This window comes from Theropithecus gelada, chromosome 14, assembly GCF_003255815.1.
Source record: "Theropithecus gelada isolate Dixy chromosome 14, Tgel_1.0, whole genome shotgun sequence".
Taxonomy (NCBI): domain Eukaryota; kingdom Metazoa; phylum Chordata; class Mammalia; order Primates; family Cercopithecidae; genus Theropithecus; species Theropithecus gelada.
The window spans coordinates 53166204-53186694 of NC_037682.1; the positions used below are offsets into that span (position 1 = coordinate 53166204).

At 36.3% G+C, this 20491-nt stretch overlaps 1 protein-coding gene across 1 annotated transcript in view; it reads right to left on the bottom strand.

Annotated features, from left to right (window-relative positions):
* MICALCL (MICAL C-terminal like) overlaps positions 1 to 20491 on the bottom strand; it is a 71543-nt gene that overhangs the window by 27933 nt on the left and 23119 nt on the right. Inside the window, exons 5-6 of the mRNA XM_025356029.1 lie at positions 5158 to 5273; positions 875 to 967 (exon numbers count right to left, since the gene is read on the bottom strand). Of these exons, the coding sequence (XP_025211814.1) occupies positions 875 to 967; positions 5158 to 5273 (209 nt within the window). The remainder of the gene's footprint in view (positions 1 to 874; positions 968 to 5157; positions 5274 to 20491) is intronic.

Sequence of the window (20491 nt, forward strand, 5' to 3'; positions counted from 1 at the left end):
TGTCTTGTTCTTGGAAGGAAAAGTTGCAGTGTTTCAAGGAAACCTGTTTTAGAGGTTGCAAGTGGACAGAAGTGACCTTTCCCCATTCGCTAGGTGAAAGAGGTGGCTCCCAAGCCAGCCATGGGGAAGGGGAAAGGCGGGTGGATTGAATGATATCACTCTGGTCAGAAATAGTGTGTAGGATTATTAGCCAGATAAAGGGATTAAGTGGAGAAAGGGATGTGAGGGTATACTGGATTAACATGAGTGGTCATTCTAAGTCTGTATATCCTAAAATCCAACCCTTGTTCAAGACTAGGCTTGGGTTCCTCAGAGAGATGGAGGATGCTTTGACTTTCTGCTTCATTTTGCTTGTCTGTGATGGGGTTGTGGCTGAGCAACTTGGGTGGAAGTGTTCAAAGTCAGCAATCAGGCCAGGAAATCTGTACTGGAATGCTAGATACTTATGATTTCAACTAATCTTGAAATGGAGACAGCACTTAATAGCTGCCAGTTTAGTAAAGACACTGTCAGGGAGTTGGTGGAAGGTTTGTGTCCTCACAGAGGACAAAACTAAGGTCACTGCTATGTGGCCGTCAGGGATGACTCCCAAGGCCATGCGTTGGCTCTTGTTCCAGCCTCACATGTCTGCAGATGGAGGGGTGGCTGAGAATAGGCTGGATTAACATGTGGGCTCTCCAGGACCCAGAGTCTTACTGAGACTAAGCCAGAGCCTCTTTAAAACAGCCACAAATCTGGTCCCTCAGAGAACAAGACTGACCTTTCTCCAACCTGCTTTCCCTAATACAATGCAGACTCTCAAACCTCTTTCCCATCCAGAGTCCCAGAATCCTGGACCCAGGCCCACTCACTCATCTCCAGTTTATTTACTGACCTGAGCCTTATAGAGCCTTTTCAATTCTTCTTGCTTAACCATCTGCTTCATTGCTTTTTCTAGCTTCTTTCTTCTTCTAAGTGTCTTCTTCTCCTATAAAAACCAATAGAGAAAAAAATTATGTCAGAGAAAAATGGGGTTGAAATTTACAATGTATCATTATAGGCTTCTGCCCTCTCCAACTAATGATTCCTAGCCACTGCTTACCTTCTAAAATAATGACATCTGGTAGAACTCTATGCAATGATAGAAATAACCTATAGCTGTGCTGTCTAAAATACAGAAACCACTAGCCCCATGTGGCTAGTGGATACTTGAAGTGAGTGTGGATTAGAAATTGAATTTTAAATTTTGTTCAATTTTAATGAACTTAAATGTAAATTTAAGTAGCCACATGTTGCTAGTAGGTTCTGGACTGGGAAGCTGCTATGTGTGTATTGGGAGGGAGTCTATGTGTAGGTCTGTAGCTGGGAATTGCTATAATAGAATACTGTCTGGGTTCAGCTGAGAGAAGGAATGATACAAGAATTATACTTTACAGGGATGCTACAATATGGCCTAGGGATGAGGGGCTTGGGAGAGAGAGACAGGCAGGCAAGCAGACAGATATACACACACATGCTCTCTTTCACTACGTGAAAACCAGTTAACAACTTTAAATAGTGCTTAGGTTGAGTCTACAGTGGCTAATTAAACCTGGAAATGGAGAAATGTATCATTCCAATGAAAGTGTTTTTTGGCTTGAGGGAAGCATGATATTGCTTCTCTTCCCTACCTCACTTTGTTTATACAATTATAGCATTACTGTCACCAGGTTGTGTGTGTACCTGTGCTTGCTAAAACTTTTTTTAAAAAATTGATGCATATAAAGTAGAAGTCTAGATCTTGATAGTGTCACTTCCAGGTTTTAGACAAAAGAGAAAAGAGAAGAGATGGTGTGGCTAATTCCACATACTGGAAAGTTCAGGAGACACTTCTGATGGGAGAAATAGCAGAGACTAATGGTTGAGCACTGGGACCACAAGACAGGCAAAGCTGGCATCCAGTCCCAACTGAGATGTGTGAGCTTCAGAATGTCACACAACATTCTGAACTTCAGTGCCCTCTTTAGAGTAATGAGAAGAATTTAGTGCCTTTGTAGGGATATACTAAGGACTAAATGAAATAACAAGGCTAAGCCTTTTGGAGAATACCTGAAAGAGACATGGGATGAACACTCAGTAAATGCTAAGAGCATGATTTTTATTATTACTAGCACACCTATATTATTATATTTTAAATTAGCATGATTATCACTTTTTACTAAAATCTATTATGATTTTTGTGTGTAGGAGTATATATTATACACACACACACAGCCATTCTGTATCTACAAAATAAATGTTCAAATTGCGCTATTTTTACTCCGTGTGCCTTCTCTGAGCATACACGTCAACTTTCCGTATACTAGGATGAGGATTAGAGCATGCTAGACATTTCTTTTTAATGCTGGAAGAAATAACTATGAAATTTAAAAATTGTTGCAGGTAGCTTGGTGCCTACAGGCTATTTTTCTGGAATTCTCCTTAGGACCTGAAATCCTAAAGATCTTCTTCATCCTTGGAAGAAAATTTTACTCTCAGAACTCAAATTATTCCATATCATATCATCCTTGTTTACAGGAGATGACTACCAGATTGAATGCCAATCACTCTGAATGGGGATTCCAGACCTTTTGCATGGGGGATTCTTCATGGGTCAGCTAGGATCTTTCTGGAAAGGCTCTAGAGGAGAGGTGGTGGGGATTAATGGTAACTGTCATCCAGAGATTATCTAACTTAGTCTATATGGAGTCAGTTCATTTATTACCAAGTGCCCCTTGAGCTTCCATTATACTAACCTATGTAATAAATCCTCACATTTACTAAATGCTATATGCCAGACACTGTACTAATTATTTCACACGCATCATCCCATTTATTCCTCAAATTGCACTTACTTTACAGGTAAGGAAAAAAAACTCAGAGAGGAAATTAACTTATACAAGATGATGCAATTATTAATAGGCAGAGCCAGGAGTTAGGCACAGGTAGCCTGAATCTAGTATCCACATTTCATTAAGTCTATACTGCCTTTCCTTGTGCCACATACCATTTAGACACAACAAGGACCTACTCTAAAGTGGGACTATAGAAAAGAAATGCCAATGCCCCCCCCCCCAAATAAAGACCACTGAATGCAGTTCCCAGGCGAAAGGTGGGGGGAATTGCCTCAACAGCATCATGTGGTGTTAGTGCTTCCGAGCAGCAAAGCTATCAAACTCTGACTGCTTTATCAAGAGTCAGCAAAACAGAACCTAGAAGAGGAAAGAAAGTCATTTATTGCCTTTTATTAAAAAGTTGCTGATACAGAAAAGAAGGATGCTTCATTAATAAACACTCACACAGTCTTACATATACAAGGCATGGTTCTTATATCCTCACTGATGGTGATGATGAAGAGAGGGAAAGACGCGAAGGGCGATGGAAGAAAAGAAGCAGAAACTTGGCAGAATCAAAGACAAGCTGCTGTGTCTTTTCCTGCTGTAGTCTCTTAGATCTGGATGGTGGTGTGGGAGGAAAGGCAGTGGGGAACAAGGGTCAAGCAAAGGGCAGAGGCTGAGAGGACACATTCTACCTCCAGTTTCCTGTGCAAAGGTTCATTTGAGCTGTCATGGGCTCTGTGTCTCCTGACTGGGGACACACCTGTATGGGACAGAAGAGACAAAGAAACCAGAGGACGAAAACCTCCTCTCATTCCTTCAGTGTGAGCCCTCGAGAGGTTGGAAAAAAGAAATCTTCTTGCCAGCTTCCCTTCGTGTAAGAGTGGGCCAGGTCAGAAGCCAGGTGAAGCAGGCATGCTTTACCACCTGGCAAGCTGACGTGATGGTGGGCTCTGTTCTGGGCCAGCAGGACGACAAGGAGCTATTTTGAGACTGGTCCTAGATACCACAGTCTTGCTATTTCAATATGTTTGGGCCATTCTATTCTTTTATTCTTCGTGAGTGTCAAGATGGCTGGGGCTGGGATCTCTGCCTAATTGGAATATAGAATTAACTCAGGGTCATTCAAGGGGATGAGAGGGGCAGTAAGAAAACCACAGAAATCAACACAACACACACATAATTCATTTGTGTTGAATACTGAATTAATTAGGGACACCATTGTTAGAAATGAGAAATTCACACATCTTTCTCTCTCAACTCTCTCTCTGTCTGTCTGTCTTCTCCCTCCCTCTGTCTTCCTCTCTCCTCCCCTTCCCCCCTACACATCCCAGATCCCTCCTGCCTTGCTTCAAACTGGGCCATGGGGAGTTGGAACCCCAGAGTGACTTGAGATGATGCCAAAGCTCCTAATGCCAGATATGGAAAAGTTGAGGGTAAGTAAATAAATTTGGTTCTCCTCCTTCCTCCCCAGATCCTCACTACTCCAAAAAATAAACACTACCAGAGCGGTGAACTGCTTCTCTTTCTACCCGGGAAGCATTTTGGGTCCAACCACTCAGTAACCCCTGCCCCCACCTGCCCCACCAAGTACTCTACTGTCTCAGTGAAAATGCTCCAGCTTCAGTGGATAAAGAAAATAATGGTGGGCTTTGGTTATGGGACGTCTGTCTCTGTGTATGTGACAGACAGACACATTTATAGACATATACAATGTTTGTGTTTTTTAATCTACAGATATGAGAGTTGTTTAAAGAGTTCTCCAAAAACATTAATGTTCATTGAGAAAAGAAGTCAATCGTCTCCCCAGCTGGCACGGGACTTGTCCCTTCCACAGCAGGGATCCTTGGAGTATCCATGTCTAGATGAAACTGCATGGTTCATTTCATATTTCTGATTAGAATAAACATAACATTTTCCATGCAATCTGCCTCTAGTGCTTCTTAAATGAAGCTGTGCTTCCCCCAGGGAAATATGCATCTGCTTGTTGTAATGTTTTCGATGGTTTGCTTGTTGGACCACATATTAAACCCACTTTAAGAGCTGCCGTCACCAAATGGTTTCAAGTAAATATGTCTTTTTTTTTTTTTTTTTTTTCCTCCAATTTGGGTCTGAGAAAGGCAAACTTCTACAAGCTTTTTTTTTTTTTTTAAAGGAGACAATTCTTTGGGTGTTCAAGGTAAAGAGAGCACCCTGTCAGATGCAATGAAACATGATCCTCTTAACGAAACCACTGCAGCTGGAGCCCACATTGGTTCTGAAATCTGGATGGTAAGCAGTCCCCACCAGCCAAGGCCCTCTTTGGCTGGTCAAGTGTTGTTACCTTTGACTGCAAGGAAAGCTGGGGATCAAATTCTTCATCTGCAGAGGAGGAGGAGGTTGAAGAGGCAGAAGAGGAAGCCTCTGTTACCTGTGCTCTGAGGGGAAAGTTCTTGGAGTCTGAAATGGGAACAGAAAAACTCAATGAACTGCTAGCTTCATTTCCTGCTTTATGAACCAAAGCTGCTGCTTCCTCCTCCCCGCTTACTCTCATTCCCTTCCTCCCTGCCCTCCCCTCACTGCACCTGCCGTGAGCATGAGGCAACAGTACCTAAGGGCAACTGAAAATTTGGCCCTCCGCGTTAATTACATTTCTGGGTCCCTGCCAAGAGCTTTGCAGCTCTCTTTTCACATAAAAAAAAAAAAAAAAAAAAAAAAGCCAAGGTATTATGCAGAAATCAATTAATTCCTTAAACACCATTTATATGGTGTGTTGCTCAGAATGCATTCAGAGATAAAATCTATTATTAAAATGCATGTCTGAAGTTAGTTGAGTTACCTAAATGCTTGTGTAAGGTTCGTTCTGCAGAGTAATTGAATGCAAAAAAGTTGGAGCCAGCTCTTAAACAAACCGCCCTTCTGCGGCTCACAGCATCTGGCACCCATTTTTACTACATGACATCTGCTCAGTGTAAAAGAGCTGGCGTCAGAATGTCTGGTCATAGAAAAAAAAATCCCAAATGTAATCAGAAGCAAAAGGACTCTAAGCCTAAGGTTTTATCACATAGTCTCATGCAACATAAATATTTCATTAATTATGGCCAAACAAATGCCATTTTTATTTTCCCAACTTGCAGATATTATCACATCATCGAAGTGGTGATTCAAATGCCAGGAAAGGCAGTTTCAGATAGGGATGGCTCAACAATACAGGGCCCAAGGGAGAGCTGAAGTCGAGGAGATATGCCAACCTCTGAACAAGAGGTAAATGGTTAGAGGCAGCAAAGTGCCCAGGTTAACTAGAATCACTCTGTGATGCGGCCGGAGACCATGTGTGATAAGGTGTTCCAGGTGCCACAGGAGGCTTTTATTCTTCTCAGCAAGAACATCTGCCCCTACACATCAACATGATGCAGAGTTGATGAGTAATAGCTAGATTAACTTACTCTGATCACTGAATATCAGGACCAGCTAGGACTCCACGATAGGTAATTGACTAATCTTTACTTTGCTGTGGCTGCTTATGTCTGAATAGAAATAGGTGTTGGGTCGGAGGAAAGGAGAAGCACCTCCAAGTCAACTAACATTCTCTCCAGCCTGTCTTTTCCTCCCTAAAATTTTCAACAATTCACCCTAGTGAGAGAGGCCAAGTTTGACAAAATAAGGGTATTTTAGCCTCCAGGAGCACATTTACATACGTTGTTGTTCAAAGCAAAATAATGCAAAACATCTATATAATAATATAATCTCTCTAGGGAGGGCGTTTGCTGTTTTCAAGTTTAATTTCCCAGATGGAAAGCTAAGGTAAAGATAGAATCAGAGAGCAGTATAATAACGGGAAGAAGCATTGCTATTGATGAGCTGAGATTGTTTCCCAATTCTAGCCACTAAATGACCACTGAGTAATTCAGTCACTGAGTGTTCACTTCTTAGCGTATGACCTTGAGGAAATAATTTTACCTCTTTGAGTTTCTCAGGATCATTATTTCTAACTTGCAGAATTGTTGTGGAAGGGTGAAGATAATCAGTGTAAAGTGCCTAGCATAATGCCTGGTATATTAGCAGTGCCAAAGTAAATGTTCTTATGGTTGGCAGCAGCAAGAGCAGCAGGAACCACTTGATCATCATCACTGATCTAACATAACAATACTGCAACATTAGAAAACTGCCTAGTTATCCTTTTTTTATGGAAGAAATATAAACCTAAAGTTGAAACTTCTTCTAACTTTCAAAAAACAAATATTTCCATTGAAATTTCTTTTTGAAAGTGAGGAGAAAATGCTTCCAAAGATAATGAATTTCTTAAACTTCTGGCAAGAAAGAAGTTACATAGTTGCCACTGAGTCTTTTTCTTGTTACCCTCTCCATCACAGAAGCAAACATTCTAGTACTTTTTTGTTTTTCTTTTTTTGAGACGGAGTCTTGCTCTGTCACCCAGGCTGGAGTGTAGTGGCGTGATCTGGGCTCACTGCAACCTCTGTCTCCCAGGTTCAAGTGATTCTCATGCCTCAGCCTCCTGAGCAGCTGGGATTACAGGCGCCCATCAACATGCCCAGCTAATTTTTGTATTTTTAGTAGAGATGGGGTTTCGCCATGTTGGCCAGGCTGGTTTCGAACTCCTGATTTCAGTAATCCACTTGCCTTGGCCTCCCAAAGTGCTGGGATTGTAAGTGTTAGCCACCGCACCTGGCCTAGTATACTTTTCATTTGTAAAATCTTAAAGACTTTGCAGCATTGTTCCATTCTGGCTGTGTTAGAATGACTGATTCTGGAATTCATCTCCCAACACAAAGCACTGAAAATTAAGACAAAATACATGAAGCATCTATTTGCAGGCATTGGACAACTATGCAGTGCAGTGCAGAACTGTGATAAAGGCAAGAACAGAAGCAAATGAGGAAAATCCTACAATCACAGTAGCTTTCTGCTTAAAGGGTCTTTCCAGATCACAGTACAGGTAAGAAGAAACTAAATAAAGCATAACAGATTCATTGAGTTGAAAAGACAGATGAGAGTTTGGGCAGGCTGAAACAGCTGGAATATGTGGGGCAGAGTATTGGAGAAGAGGGAGCTATTTAAAGAAGAAATTCACACCTAAGCATAGAAATCCCCTCGAGTCTATTGCTTATAGTAAACTATAGATACATAGAGAGAAACTCTATGAGGTTAGGCAAATAGTTGCTGGGAAGTTGTAGGCTAAACAATCTTGAAAGCTTTTATAGGACTGGGAGATGTTCAAGTTCTTCCTAGCCAGGGTAGAACAAAAATTTGAGGCATTGATAGAGACCACAGAAAAATTACAGGGAATGAATTAGCCCTAGAGTAAAGGTTATTATAGATTTACCTGAACAAAGCGTAAAAGCAAGGCTTGAAAGGAAAACAAGTCATCTGCAAGTTACCCTACTGCCTGCCAAATATTCCTTAATTAAAGAAAATATAGGCATGCTACAATGTAACATTCAAAGTCTGGCAGCTGGTAAACAATTACGAGATATGTAAAACAGCATGACAAGTCTGATAATCAAGAGAAAAATTCGTCAATAAAAGCAGATCCAGAAATGACCGATATGATGGAATTAGCAGATGAAAATTTTGAAATAGCTATCATAAATGTGCTCAAGAACTCCACCAAAAAAACTATTATAATAAAAAAACTATTATAATAAATCAGTAAAGCTGCAGTATACAAAATTAACATAGGAAAATTATGTTGTTAGTATACACTAACAACAAACTATCTGAAAAAGAATGAAAAAAATCTCATTTATAATAACTTCAAAAAAAACCCACCTAGGAATAAATTTAACCAAGGAGGTGAAAGATCTATACATTGAAAATCATAAAACATTAATAAAAGAAATTGAAGAAGACACAAAGAAATCAAAAGATATCTCATGTTCATGGATCGAAACAATTACTGTCAACATTTTCACTAAATATATACAGTTGAAGCATTGCAACTAAAAAGATATTGTCAGACTGGATTTTAAAAAAGCAAGAACTTGCTATATATTGTCAATAATAAATTCGTTTTAAATATAAAGAGAAATTAAAGTAAAAATTTAAAAAAACTAGAGTGTGATAAATCAATAAGAAAGATCATGTGACTGTATCAAAGTAACTTGGGGACCAGGAATATTAACAAAGATAAAGAGGGACATTCTATAATAAAAGGTAAACCTACTAAGAAAATGAAACAATTTAAAATATGTGTGCACTTGATTAATTAAAGAAACAAAATATAGACATGCTTAATTAAATATTAATTAATTACAGAGCTCCAAAATACATGAAGCAAAAATGAACCAAACTGAAAAGAAAAATAGGCAATTCAAAAATTATAGCTAAGGGGTATTAACTCTTTTCTCTTGGAAATTGAAAGAATAAGTACACAAAAGTAAAAGTATGTGACTTGGATACACTATTAAACAACTTAACCTATTTCACATCATAGAACACTTCACCAAACAGCAACAGATGATTTGAAAGGGCACAGGAAACATTTCCTAAGTTAGACTATATCCTGGGCTTTAAAACAATCTTGATAAAGTTCTAAGGAGATTGAAATAATAAAAACCATGTTATCTGACCACAAGACAAAGTAGAAATTAGAAATTAATAACTGAAAGATACTCTAGAATATCCACAAAATATTTGAGAATTAAATAACACACTTCTAAATAACCCATAGGTCAAAAAAAGAAATCACAAATAAAATTAAAACAATGTGTTTTTGAGACAGAGTCTCACTCTGTCACCCAGACTACAAAGAAAATTAAGAACAACTTGAACGGAATGAAAACACAACATATTAGAATTTGTAGGATTCAGCTAAAGCAGTGCCCAGAGGCAAATGCATTGCTTTACATTGTTTATACTAGAACAGAAGAAAGCTTTAAAATCAATGATTTAAGCATACTGTAAGAAGCTAACAAATATGAATTAATTTCAAAGTAGTAAAAATAAGACTGACAATTGACTTTGAAGAGAAACAATGGAAGCTATGAACAATGGCATGTATCATCAAATGATGAAAGACAATGCCTGCAACTTGCAGTCTATATTCTAAAGAAATATCCTTTAAAAACAAAGGCAAAAGTGAAATGTTTTCAAACAAAACCTGGCAGAATTATCCTCAGCATACTCACACTAAAAGGAATGCCACGGGGAGTTCTCCAAGCAGAAGAAAACCAATCTAAGATGAAAGTATAGTGATGCAGAAAAAGATGAAGAACCAGTAAAATAGAAAATGTGCATGAATCCATGCACATTCAGGACTGTTTCAAACCATAATCATAATGTCTATGGGTTTAAAAGATGTATTGAATTAAAATATATGACAGTAATCACACAAAAGTTGAAAGAAGGTAAACGGAGTTTAAAGTTTTCTAAAGTCTTAGGTTATCCAGAAGGAGATAAGAGAATTAATTTAATATAGATTCATTTTAGTTATCAATTAACATTATAGTCTCTTGGGTAACCGCCAAAATAATAATGAACAAAGTATACATAATTACAGGCACTATATACTATGTATTACATAAATAATAAGTAAAAGAGAAGAAATTGAATTTTAAAATTCCAGATTAATTAAAAATAAAGCAAGAAAAGAGAAAAAATGAACAAGTCAGGTGAGACAAATGAAAAACAAACAGTACACTGATAGATTTAAACCCAAATATATCAGTAATTATGTTAACTGTAAGTAGACTAAATATTCACAATAAAAGATAGAGACCATCAAATTGCATTTTCAAAAACCCAAACTATAAGTTGCTTATAAGACAGACACTTTAAATATAATAATACAGTAACATTAAAGTAAAAAGAAGGAAAAAGGGATATCATGTGAAAAACAAACCAAAAGAAAGTTTGTATAGCTATCCAAAAAAAAAAAAAAAAAATCAGACCGAGACATTAAGGCCAGAAATATAACAAAAATAAGGGACATTTAATGATTATCAAAGCATCAATTCAAAAGTATACTATAACAATCATAAATGTGTACATACCTAACAGCATAGCCTCAAACTATATAAAGCAAAAACTTACCGAACCAAAAAGAGAAACAGTCAAGCCCCTCAACCATTGTTAGCTATTTTAAACAAAGCTCTCTTAGCAAGTGACAAAAAAACCAGACAAAAGAAAAAAATCAGTAAGGATATAGAAGATATGACTAAACACTATTAATAAATTTGACCTAATTGATAAGCAAATATAGAATATCACATCCAATAACTAGAGAATATATATTAATATCTATGTACATATACACACATATGTATTATTTGAAGTACATAAGAAACATTTATTAAATTGATTATATGTCAAGCTATAAAGCAAGTATCAATAAATCTCAAAGGACTTAAGTCACACACAGTATGTCTTTGGATAAAAGTGGAATTAAGCTAGAAATCAATACAATAACGTAGAAATTGTAGGGTCTCAGAAGCAGCTTTCTCTGACCTTCTCCTGCCCTCCTGGCCTCTCATTCTCTCCCCGCGGCTATCCATAGAAACTAGACTCCCAGAACCCCTTTCCCTCAAAGCCAGACATACAATCTAAAAATATTACTCTAACTTTCCACCCACATTTCTGTGTAAAAACTGGCCATGAAGAAATGATCTGACTTGCCTTGTTTGACTCTAGATCTTAAGACTCCTATTCCAGAGAAGATCCTGCCCCATACCCAAAATGAAGGAATGCTGTACGGAGAGGCCAAGAAGGATCTGAAGAGACAGGCGTTGCTGGGTTTCCCCAGTCTATTAGCATAAGATTTTACTCTTTTTGTCCAATTATATTTCTTCATGACTATCCATATTTTGTTGAACCTAAGCATAAAAATGAACAGTTTCCCTCTATCTTTGGGTCTGAATTCTGAAGACTCTCATGTCACATAAAACTATGATCAAATAAATTTGTATGCCTTTTCTCTTGTTAAACTGTCTTTTGTTGGTGATTTTCAGCAACCTTTCAGAGGGTGGGGGGAAGTTTTCTCTTGGACTTGACAAAATTAAGTAATATTTTTCTAAACATCCTATGGATCAAAGAAGAAATATAAATAAATTTAAACTGACTGATGATAAAAGTATGTCATAACAGAATGACTGGGATGTGGTTAAAGTGGTAATTAGAGAGAAATTTAGAGCCTTACATAAAGCACACATCATGCAAAAAAAAAGAAAAAAAGTTGAGAAATATTCTAAGATCCATTTCAAGAAGCTAGAAAAAGAACTACAATTGAACCTAAAGAACATAAAAGGAAGCAAATAATGAAGATAAGAACAGATTATGAAAGACAATAAAGATAAAGCAGAAATAAAATAGGAAATTAACAAAGTGAAAATTTGACTCTAAAAATACAAAATTGATTAAGAATTATTAAGAATAAAATGGGCAGAAACCAAAAATTACCAATATTAGGGATGAAAAGTGCTATAGAGTATTATTAAAGGAAGTTATTATACAAACTATTATATAATAATAAATTTAAAAATTTAGGTTGAATAAATTCATTGAAAAACAAAATCTGCCAAAACAAACACAAGAAGAAATAGAAAATTTGATTAGTTCTCTATTAAAGGGACTAAATTTATAATTAAAAACCTTCCACAAAAACAGTTCTAGGTTATATGACTTCATTTGTTTCCAAATGTTTCGTAAAAATGTCACCAATATTAAAATAAAAAGCTCTTCCAGAGAACAGAAAAAGGACACTCTCAAGCTGTGTTATAAGACTAGCATAGGCTTAAGACCAAAACCTGATAAAGATATAAAGAAACATTTGGCCAGGCGTGGTGCCTCAGGCCTGTAATCCCAGCACCTTGGAAGGCCGAGGCAGGTGGATCAGTCTGAGGCAGGTCAGAAGTTTGAGATCAGCCTGGCTAACATGGTGAAACGCTGTCTCTAAGAAAAATACAAAAATTAGCTGGGTGTGGTGGCATGCACCTGTAATCCCAGCTACTCTAAAGGCTAAGGCAGGAGAATCTCTTGAATCCCAGAGGCGGAGGTTGCAGTGAGTCAAGATCATGCCACTGCACTCCAGCCTGGGCAACAGAGTAATACTCTGTCTCAATAAATAAATAAATAAATAAATAGAAAAATTTAAGCCAACATCATTTATAAACACAGGTGTGAAACTCTGAAAAATAATTAGTAAATTCAACACAGTGATACATAAAAAGGTAGTACATTATGACCAAGCTGGGATTATTTCAGGAACACAATAATGATTTAACATTCAAAAACCTAGATAGTCCTAGCCAGAGCAGTTAGGCAAGAGAAAGAAATAGGTGGCATCCAAACTGGAAAAGAAGGAGTCAAATAATCCTTATTTGCAGATGACATGATTTTATATTTAGAAAAACTGAAAGACTCCACACAAAAACCCTATGAGAACTGATAAACTTAGTAAATTTGCAGGATACAAAATCAATATACAAAAATTAGTAGCATTTCTATACACTAAGAGCAACCAATCAAGATTCTTTTCTGAAAAAGAAATCAAGAAAGCAATCCCATTTACAACAGCTACAAACAAATAAAAAAACCACCTAGGAATAAATTTAACCAAAGAAGTGAAAGATCCCTACAAAAAACACTGTAAAACACTGATGAAAGAAATTGAAGAGGACACTGAAAACATGGAAAGAAGTTCCATCCTCATGAATTGGAAGAATATTGTTAAAATGTGTATACTACCCAAAGCCGTCTACAGATTCAATGCAACCCCTATCAAAATACCAATGACATTCTTCACAGAAATAGAAAAAAAATCCTAAAATTTGTACAGAACCACAAAAGACCCCAAATAGCTAAAGTGTTCCTGAGCAAAAAGAACAAAGCTGGAGGCATCATATTACTTGATTTCAAATTATATTACAAAGCTATAGTAACCAGAAGCATGATACTGGCATAAAAACAGATACAGAGACCAATGGAACAGAATAGAGAACCCAGAAATAAGTCCACACACTTACAGTCAACTCACTTTAACAAAGGTGCCAAGAACATACATTGGGGAATAGATAGTTTCTTCAATAAATGGTGCTGGGAAAACTCAATATTCATGTGCAGAAGAATGAAACTAGATCCTACCATTCACCATATACAAAAATAAACTCAAAGTGAATTAAAGACTTGAATTTAAGGCCTGAAACTATGAAGCTACTAGACAAAAACATTGGAGAAGTGCTATAGGACATTGGTCTGGGCAAAGATTTTTCTGGGAAAGACCTCAAAAGCACAGCTAACAAAAGCAAAAATAGGTAATTGAGATTATATCAAACAAAAGAGCCTATGTACAGCAAAGGAAACAATTAACAAAATGAAGAGACAGCCTAAAGAATGAGAAAGAATGTTTGCAAACTATCCATCTGAAAAGGGATTAATAACCAGAATATATAAGAAACTCAAACAACTCAATACAAAAAACAAACAAACAAACAAATAATTCAAATAAAAAATGGGCAAAAGACCTGAATAGATATTTATTAAAAGAAGGCATACAAGTGGCCAACAAGTGTATGAAAAAATATTCAATATCACTAATCATCAGGGAAATGCAAATTCAAACCACGATAAGATATCATCTCACCCCAGTTAGAATGGCTATTATCAAAAAGACCAAAAAATCAAAAATGCTGGCAAGGATGTGGAGAAAGGGGAACATTTACTTAAACACTGTTGGTGGGAATGTAGAGTAGTAAAAGTATTATGAAAAAAACAGTATGGCAGTTTCTCAAAAAACTAAAAACAGAACTACGATATGATCTAGCAGACCTACTGCTGAGTATATAACCCAAAGAAAGGAAATCAGTATATTGAAGAGACATCTACATTCCCATGTTTATTGCAGCAGAATAGCCAAGATACAGCGTCAACCTAAGTGTCCATTGATGGATGAATGAATAAAGAAAATGTGGCATATATATCTATACAATGGAATATTATTCAGCCATAAAAAATAAAATCTTGTCATTTGCATCAACATGGATGAAACTGAAGGTCATTATGTTAAGTGAAATAAACCAGGCACAGAAAGACAAATATTACATGTTATCACTTATACAGGAGCTAAAAATGACAAAGTGGATCTCATGGAGATAGAGAGTAAACGGTGGTTACCAGGGAAGTGGAAGTGGGGAGGGAAGGCTAAAGAGAAGTTGGGTAATGGGTACAAAATACAATTAGTAGAAGAAATAAGTTATAATATTTGATAGTACAATGGGAAAATTATAGTTAACAATGATTTATAGTAAATTTCAAAATAGTTAGAAGAATTGTAAGTTTCCTAAGACAAAGAAGAGATAAATGTTTGAAGTAATTGATATTTTAATTACTCTGATCTGATCATGGCACATTACATATATGCATCAAAATATCACATGTATCCCAAACACATATAAAACTATGATTTGTTGATTAAAAATACAAAAATGTTACATATAAAATTATGTCATTTAGCACATATTAACTAAAGTAACAAAAGCATATGATTATCCAACAGATGTAGAAAAAGCATTTGCTTACATTTATCATTACTCATGATTAAAACTCATAGAAAGCTAGGAATAGAAGGAAATTTTATTGATCTAATAAAGGACTGACGAAATCTGTAGCAAACATTATACTCAATGGTGAAATACAATCTCTTTCATACTGGAAAAAAGACCATGGTGTTCACTATCACCACTTCTATTCGGCACTGTATAGAAGGTCCTAGGCAGTGCAATAAGGCAAGAGAATGGAAAAAAAGGTATACAAACTGCAAAGGAAAATGTCAGGCTGTCTTTATTGGCAGACAACATGATCATCTTGTTAAATTCTATTCAAAAGCTATTACAATAATAAGTGAGTTTAGTAAGGTCAATATAAAGTTAATTTGCTTCTACATATTAATAACAAACAATTTAAAAGCAAAATTAAGAAAGCAATTTTATTTACAATGGCAACAAAAAGATGAAATACTTAAAAGATACATTTAATATGTGTGAAAAATCCACACACTGAAAACTAAAAAAAATTCTAAATTAAAGTGAAAGAAACCTAAATAAATTGAGAGATATACCATTTTTATGGATTGAAAGACCAAACAGGTGTCAGTTTATCCCAAATTGATCTATAAATTACAAGCAAAATTCCAGTAGGCTTCTTTGGTAGAAATTGATAAACTAATTCTAAAATTCATATGAAAACACAAAAGACCTAGAACAGCCATATTAATTTTTAAGAAAAACAAAGTTGTAAGACTTTCCCTACCTGTTTCCAAGACTTATTCTAGCTGGGCATGGTGGCTTACACCTATAATCCCAGCACTTTGGGAAGCCAAGGTAGGAGGATCACTTGAGCTCAAGAGTTCAAGACTAGCCTGGACACCATAGTGAGACCTTGTCTCTATTAAAAAAAAAAATGGTTTTTTAATTAGCCAGGCATGCTGGTGTGTGCCTACAGTCCCAGCTACTCAGGAGGCTGAGGCAGAAGGATCACTTGAGCCCAGGAATTGGAGGCTGTAGTGAGCTATGATTAAGCCACTGCACTCCAGCTTGGGCAACAGAGTGAGGCTCTGTTTCAAAGACAAGACAAGAAAAAGAAAGGCTTACTCTAAAGCTGCAATAATCAAGGAAGTGTGCTTTTAGTGTGAGGATGATTATATAGATCAATGGAACAGATTAGAGAGTACAGACATAGACCTACACACATATGGTCAATAGATTATATATAAAGGTGTCAAAGTAACTCAATGGGGAAAGAATAGTCTTTTCAACAAGTGGTACTGAAGCAATTAGATACATATGGGCAAACAACAACAACAACAACAAAAACCCATGACTTATATTCGCTATAAAAAATTAACTAGAATTTTGCATTCGTTGCAATGTAAAACATTATCTAGAGTCAGATTATGCTGAAGCCTAAAGTCTAGAAACTATAAAACTTTTGGGAGAAAACATGTGAGGAATTCTTAGTGACTTTGAGTTTAGCAAAGATATCTTAACTATAACCAAATTATAAAAGAAAAAATCAATAAATTTGACTTCATTGTAGTAAAAAGTTCTGCTCTTTGAAAGATAGTGTAATGAAAATGAAACAACAATCCACTAACTAGGAGAGAATGTTGCAAACATATATCTGATAAAGGATTTATATGCAGAACTCTTAAAACTCAATACTAAGAAACAACACAATTTAAAAATGGGCAAAAGATTTGAAAGCTACTTTACCAAAAAATAGACAAATAAAAAATTCATACATTAAAAGAAGCTCAACATCATTAGTCTCTAGGGAAATGCAAATTAAAATTGCAATGAGATACTACTATAGGCATTAGAATGGCTAGAATTTAAGTCTGACAATGTCGTGTTAACACGGATGTACAGTAACCGAAACTCTTGTGCATGGTTGTATGGCATGTCACTTTGGAAAACAATTGACAAGTTTAAAAATAAAATTCAATATGCACTTACCAAATGACCAAACAAGCCCATAGCTAGGAACTTAGCTAAGGCAAATGAAAACATGTCTCTACACAAAGACCTGTACATTAATGTTCATAGAAGCTTTATTCGCGTTCAAAAACTACACCCCATCTCATGTCTATCAATTGGTAAATGGATAAACAAATGATGGCACATCCATACAATGAAATCCTACTAGCAATAAAAATAAATGGATTACTGATATGGGCAACAACATGCATAAATCTCAAAAGCATTATGCTAAGTGAAAGAAACCAGACACAAAATACAACATACTGTATGATTCCATTTATATGACATTCTAGGAAAGGCAACACTATTGAGACAGAAAACAAATCAGTGTTTTCCAGGGACTGGGAATATGGAAAGGGGATTGATTCTAAAGAGGCATGAGAAAACCATTTAGGATGGTGAAAATAATGTCTATTTTGATTTTGGAAGCAGTTCCATTACTACGTACAATTGTAAAAGCACACGGAACTGGACACTTTAAAAGGGGAAATTTTATTGCATGTAAATTATACCTCAATAACAAATTAGAGTTTGGTAGAGTAGATGAATTCAATTGTTTTCCTACCTAAATGACCATATAGTCAATCACAGAACTGACAGATAAATCACAGTATATTCCCACAATGAAATATAGTTTACCAGGAGAATAATATGGCCACAAGAAACAATGAGGATAAATCTCATAAAAACAACGTTGAATCAAATAAACCAGAAAGAAAAGGTTACATTTACCTAATGAATACTGTTAGAAATCAGCAGTTATCCTCATGGTAGATGGTAGCTGTGTGGGATTAGTGACTGAAAGAAACACAGGACTTTTGGGGTTCTGGTAATGTTATGCCCTCATCTAGCTCCTATTACATGTATGTGTTCAAGTTGTGAAAAGTTCTATATTTATGAGTATTTTTCTTTTGTGTGTTATAAGCAAGAAAAATGACTAGAAATAAACCTTCAGAAATGCAAAATATCTTTATGAACAATACTATAAAATGTAAATAATTTTTTAAAATCTGACTAAATAGAGGGCTATAGGGTGTTCTTAGATGGGAAGACTCAATATTCTAAAGCTGTCAAATGTCTTTAATCAATTAAAAACCATATCACTTAAATCCGCATTTAAAAAACCCCACATGCCTGGGAAAATATCTAATGAAAATTGTACAAGGTCTCCACAACTACAAGACATTAACAAAATTGAAGACCTCAATAAATTCAGGGATGTATCATGTCCATGGATTTGAAGACTTGCTATAGTAGTACCCCATGTTCACAGTTTCACTTTCCTCAGTTTCAGTTATCCACAGTTGACTGTGGTCAAAAAATAGGCACGTACACTACAGTAAGATATTTTGTGAGAGCTAGATCACAGGCACATAACTTTTATTACAGTATATTGTTGTAATGATTCTATCATTAGTTGTTAATTTCTTACTGTGGTAATTTATAAGTTAAATTTTATCATAGGCATATCTGTACAATAAAAAAGTGTAGTAAATACAATGATATGGTTTGGCTCTGTGTTCCCATCCAAATCTCATCTCGAATTCTAATCTCCAAGTGTCGAAGGAAGGATCTGTAATCCCATATTGAGAGAAGGAAGTGATTGGATTATGGGAGTGGTCTCCCCTATGCTGTTCTCATGATAGTGAATTCTCACGAGATCTGATAGTTATTTAGGGGGCTCTTCCCACTTTGCTTCTCACATATGCTTTCTCTTGCCTGCCACCATGTAAGATGTGCCTGCCTCCCTTTCTGCCATGATCGTATGTTTCCTGAGGCCTCCCCAGCCATGCGGAACTGTGAGTCAATTAAACCTTTTTTCCTTCATAAGTTACCCAGTCTTGGGTAGTATATTTAATAGCAGCGTGAGAATGCACTAATACAGTATTATCCATGGTTTCAGGTATCCACTGGGGGTCTTGGAACGTACCCCCTGCAAATAAGGGGGAAACTACTGTATTGCAAAGATGTTAATTCTCCCCAAATTTAGCTATAGATTGAATACAATCCCATTCAAATTCCCAGCAAATGTTGTAGAAATTGATGAATTCATTACATAAGTCACATGGCAATGCAAAAGGCTAATAATACTAAGGCAATGTTGAAGAAGGACAAAATGAAGGATTTACTCCAGACTACGATGATTTATTATAAAACCACATAATGAAAACAGTGTGATTCGGGAACAAGGTCAGACAAACCAACCAGCGAAACAGAAAACAAGGCCCCAAAACAGGCTGCCTAATTTATAACAAAACTGTCACTGTAATACAGTGGGAGGAGAATTATTTTTTTTTCTGTGTGTGTGTGTGTGTGTGTGTGTGTGTGTTTTCTTTTTTTTTTTCTTTTTGAGACAGAGTTTCACTCTTGTTGCCCAGGCTGGAGAGCAATGGCGCAGTCTTGGCTCACCACAACCTCGGCCTCCTGAATTCAAGTGATTCTCCTGCCTCAGCCTCCTAAGTAGCTGGGATTACAGGCATGCACCACCACGCCTGGCTAATTTGTTTTGTATTTTTAGTAGAGATGGGATTTCTCCACATTGGTCAGGCTGGTCTCAAACTGTCGACCTCAGGTGATCTGCCCGCCTCAGCCTCCCAAAGTGCTGGGATTACAGGTGTGAGCCACATGCCTTGCTTAAGAATGGCCTTTTTAATAAATGCTGCTTAATTGATTGGATAACAACATGGAAGAAAGTAAACTTTAACCTAACCTCACAAAATATCCAAAAATCTATCCTAGTTTCATCATAGATATGACTGTGAAAGGAAAAATAATAAGGCTTCTGTAACAGTGTTGTCCAATAGAATTATAATACAAGTCATGCATATAATTTAAAATTTTATAATAGCCACATTAAAAATATTTAAAAAATAAAATTAATTTTAATATATTTTATTTACCCCCATTTCAAAAATCTTATTATTTCAACTTGTTTTATTTATTTATTTGTTTATTGGTTTGTGATCAGTATTGATCTCTTGCCCAGGCTGGAGTGCAGTGGTGCAATCGTGGCTCACTGAACCTCAACCTCCTGGTCTTAAGTGATCCTCCCACCTGCCGAGTAGGTGGGACTATGAGCATGTGTCAACATGTCTGGCTAATGTTTTTAGTTTTTACAGAGACAGGGTTTCCCTATGTTGCCCAGACTGGTCTTGAACTCCTGGACTCAAGCAATCCTCTTCCTCAGCC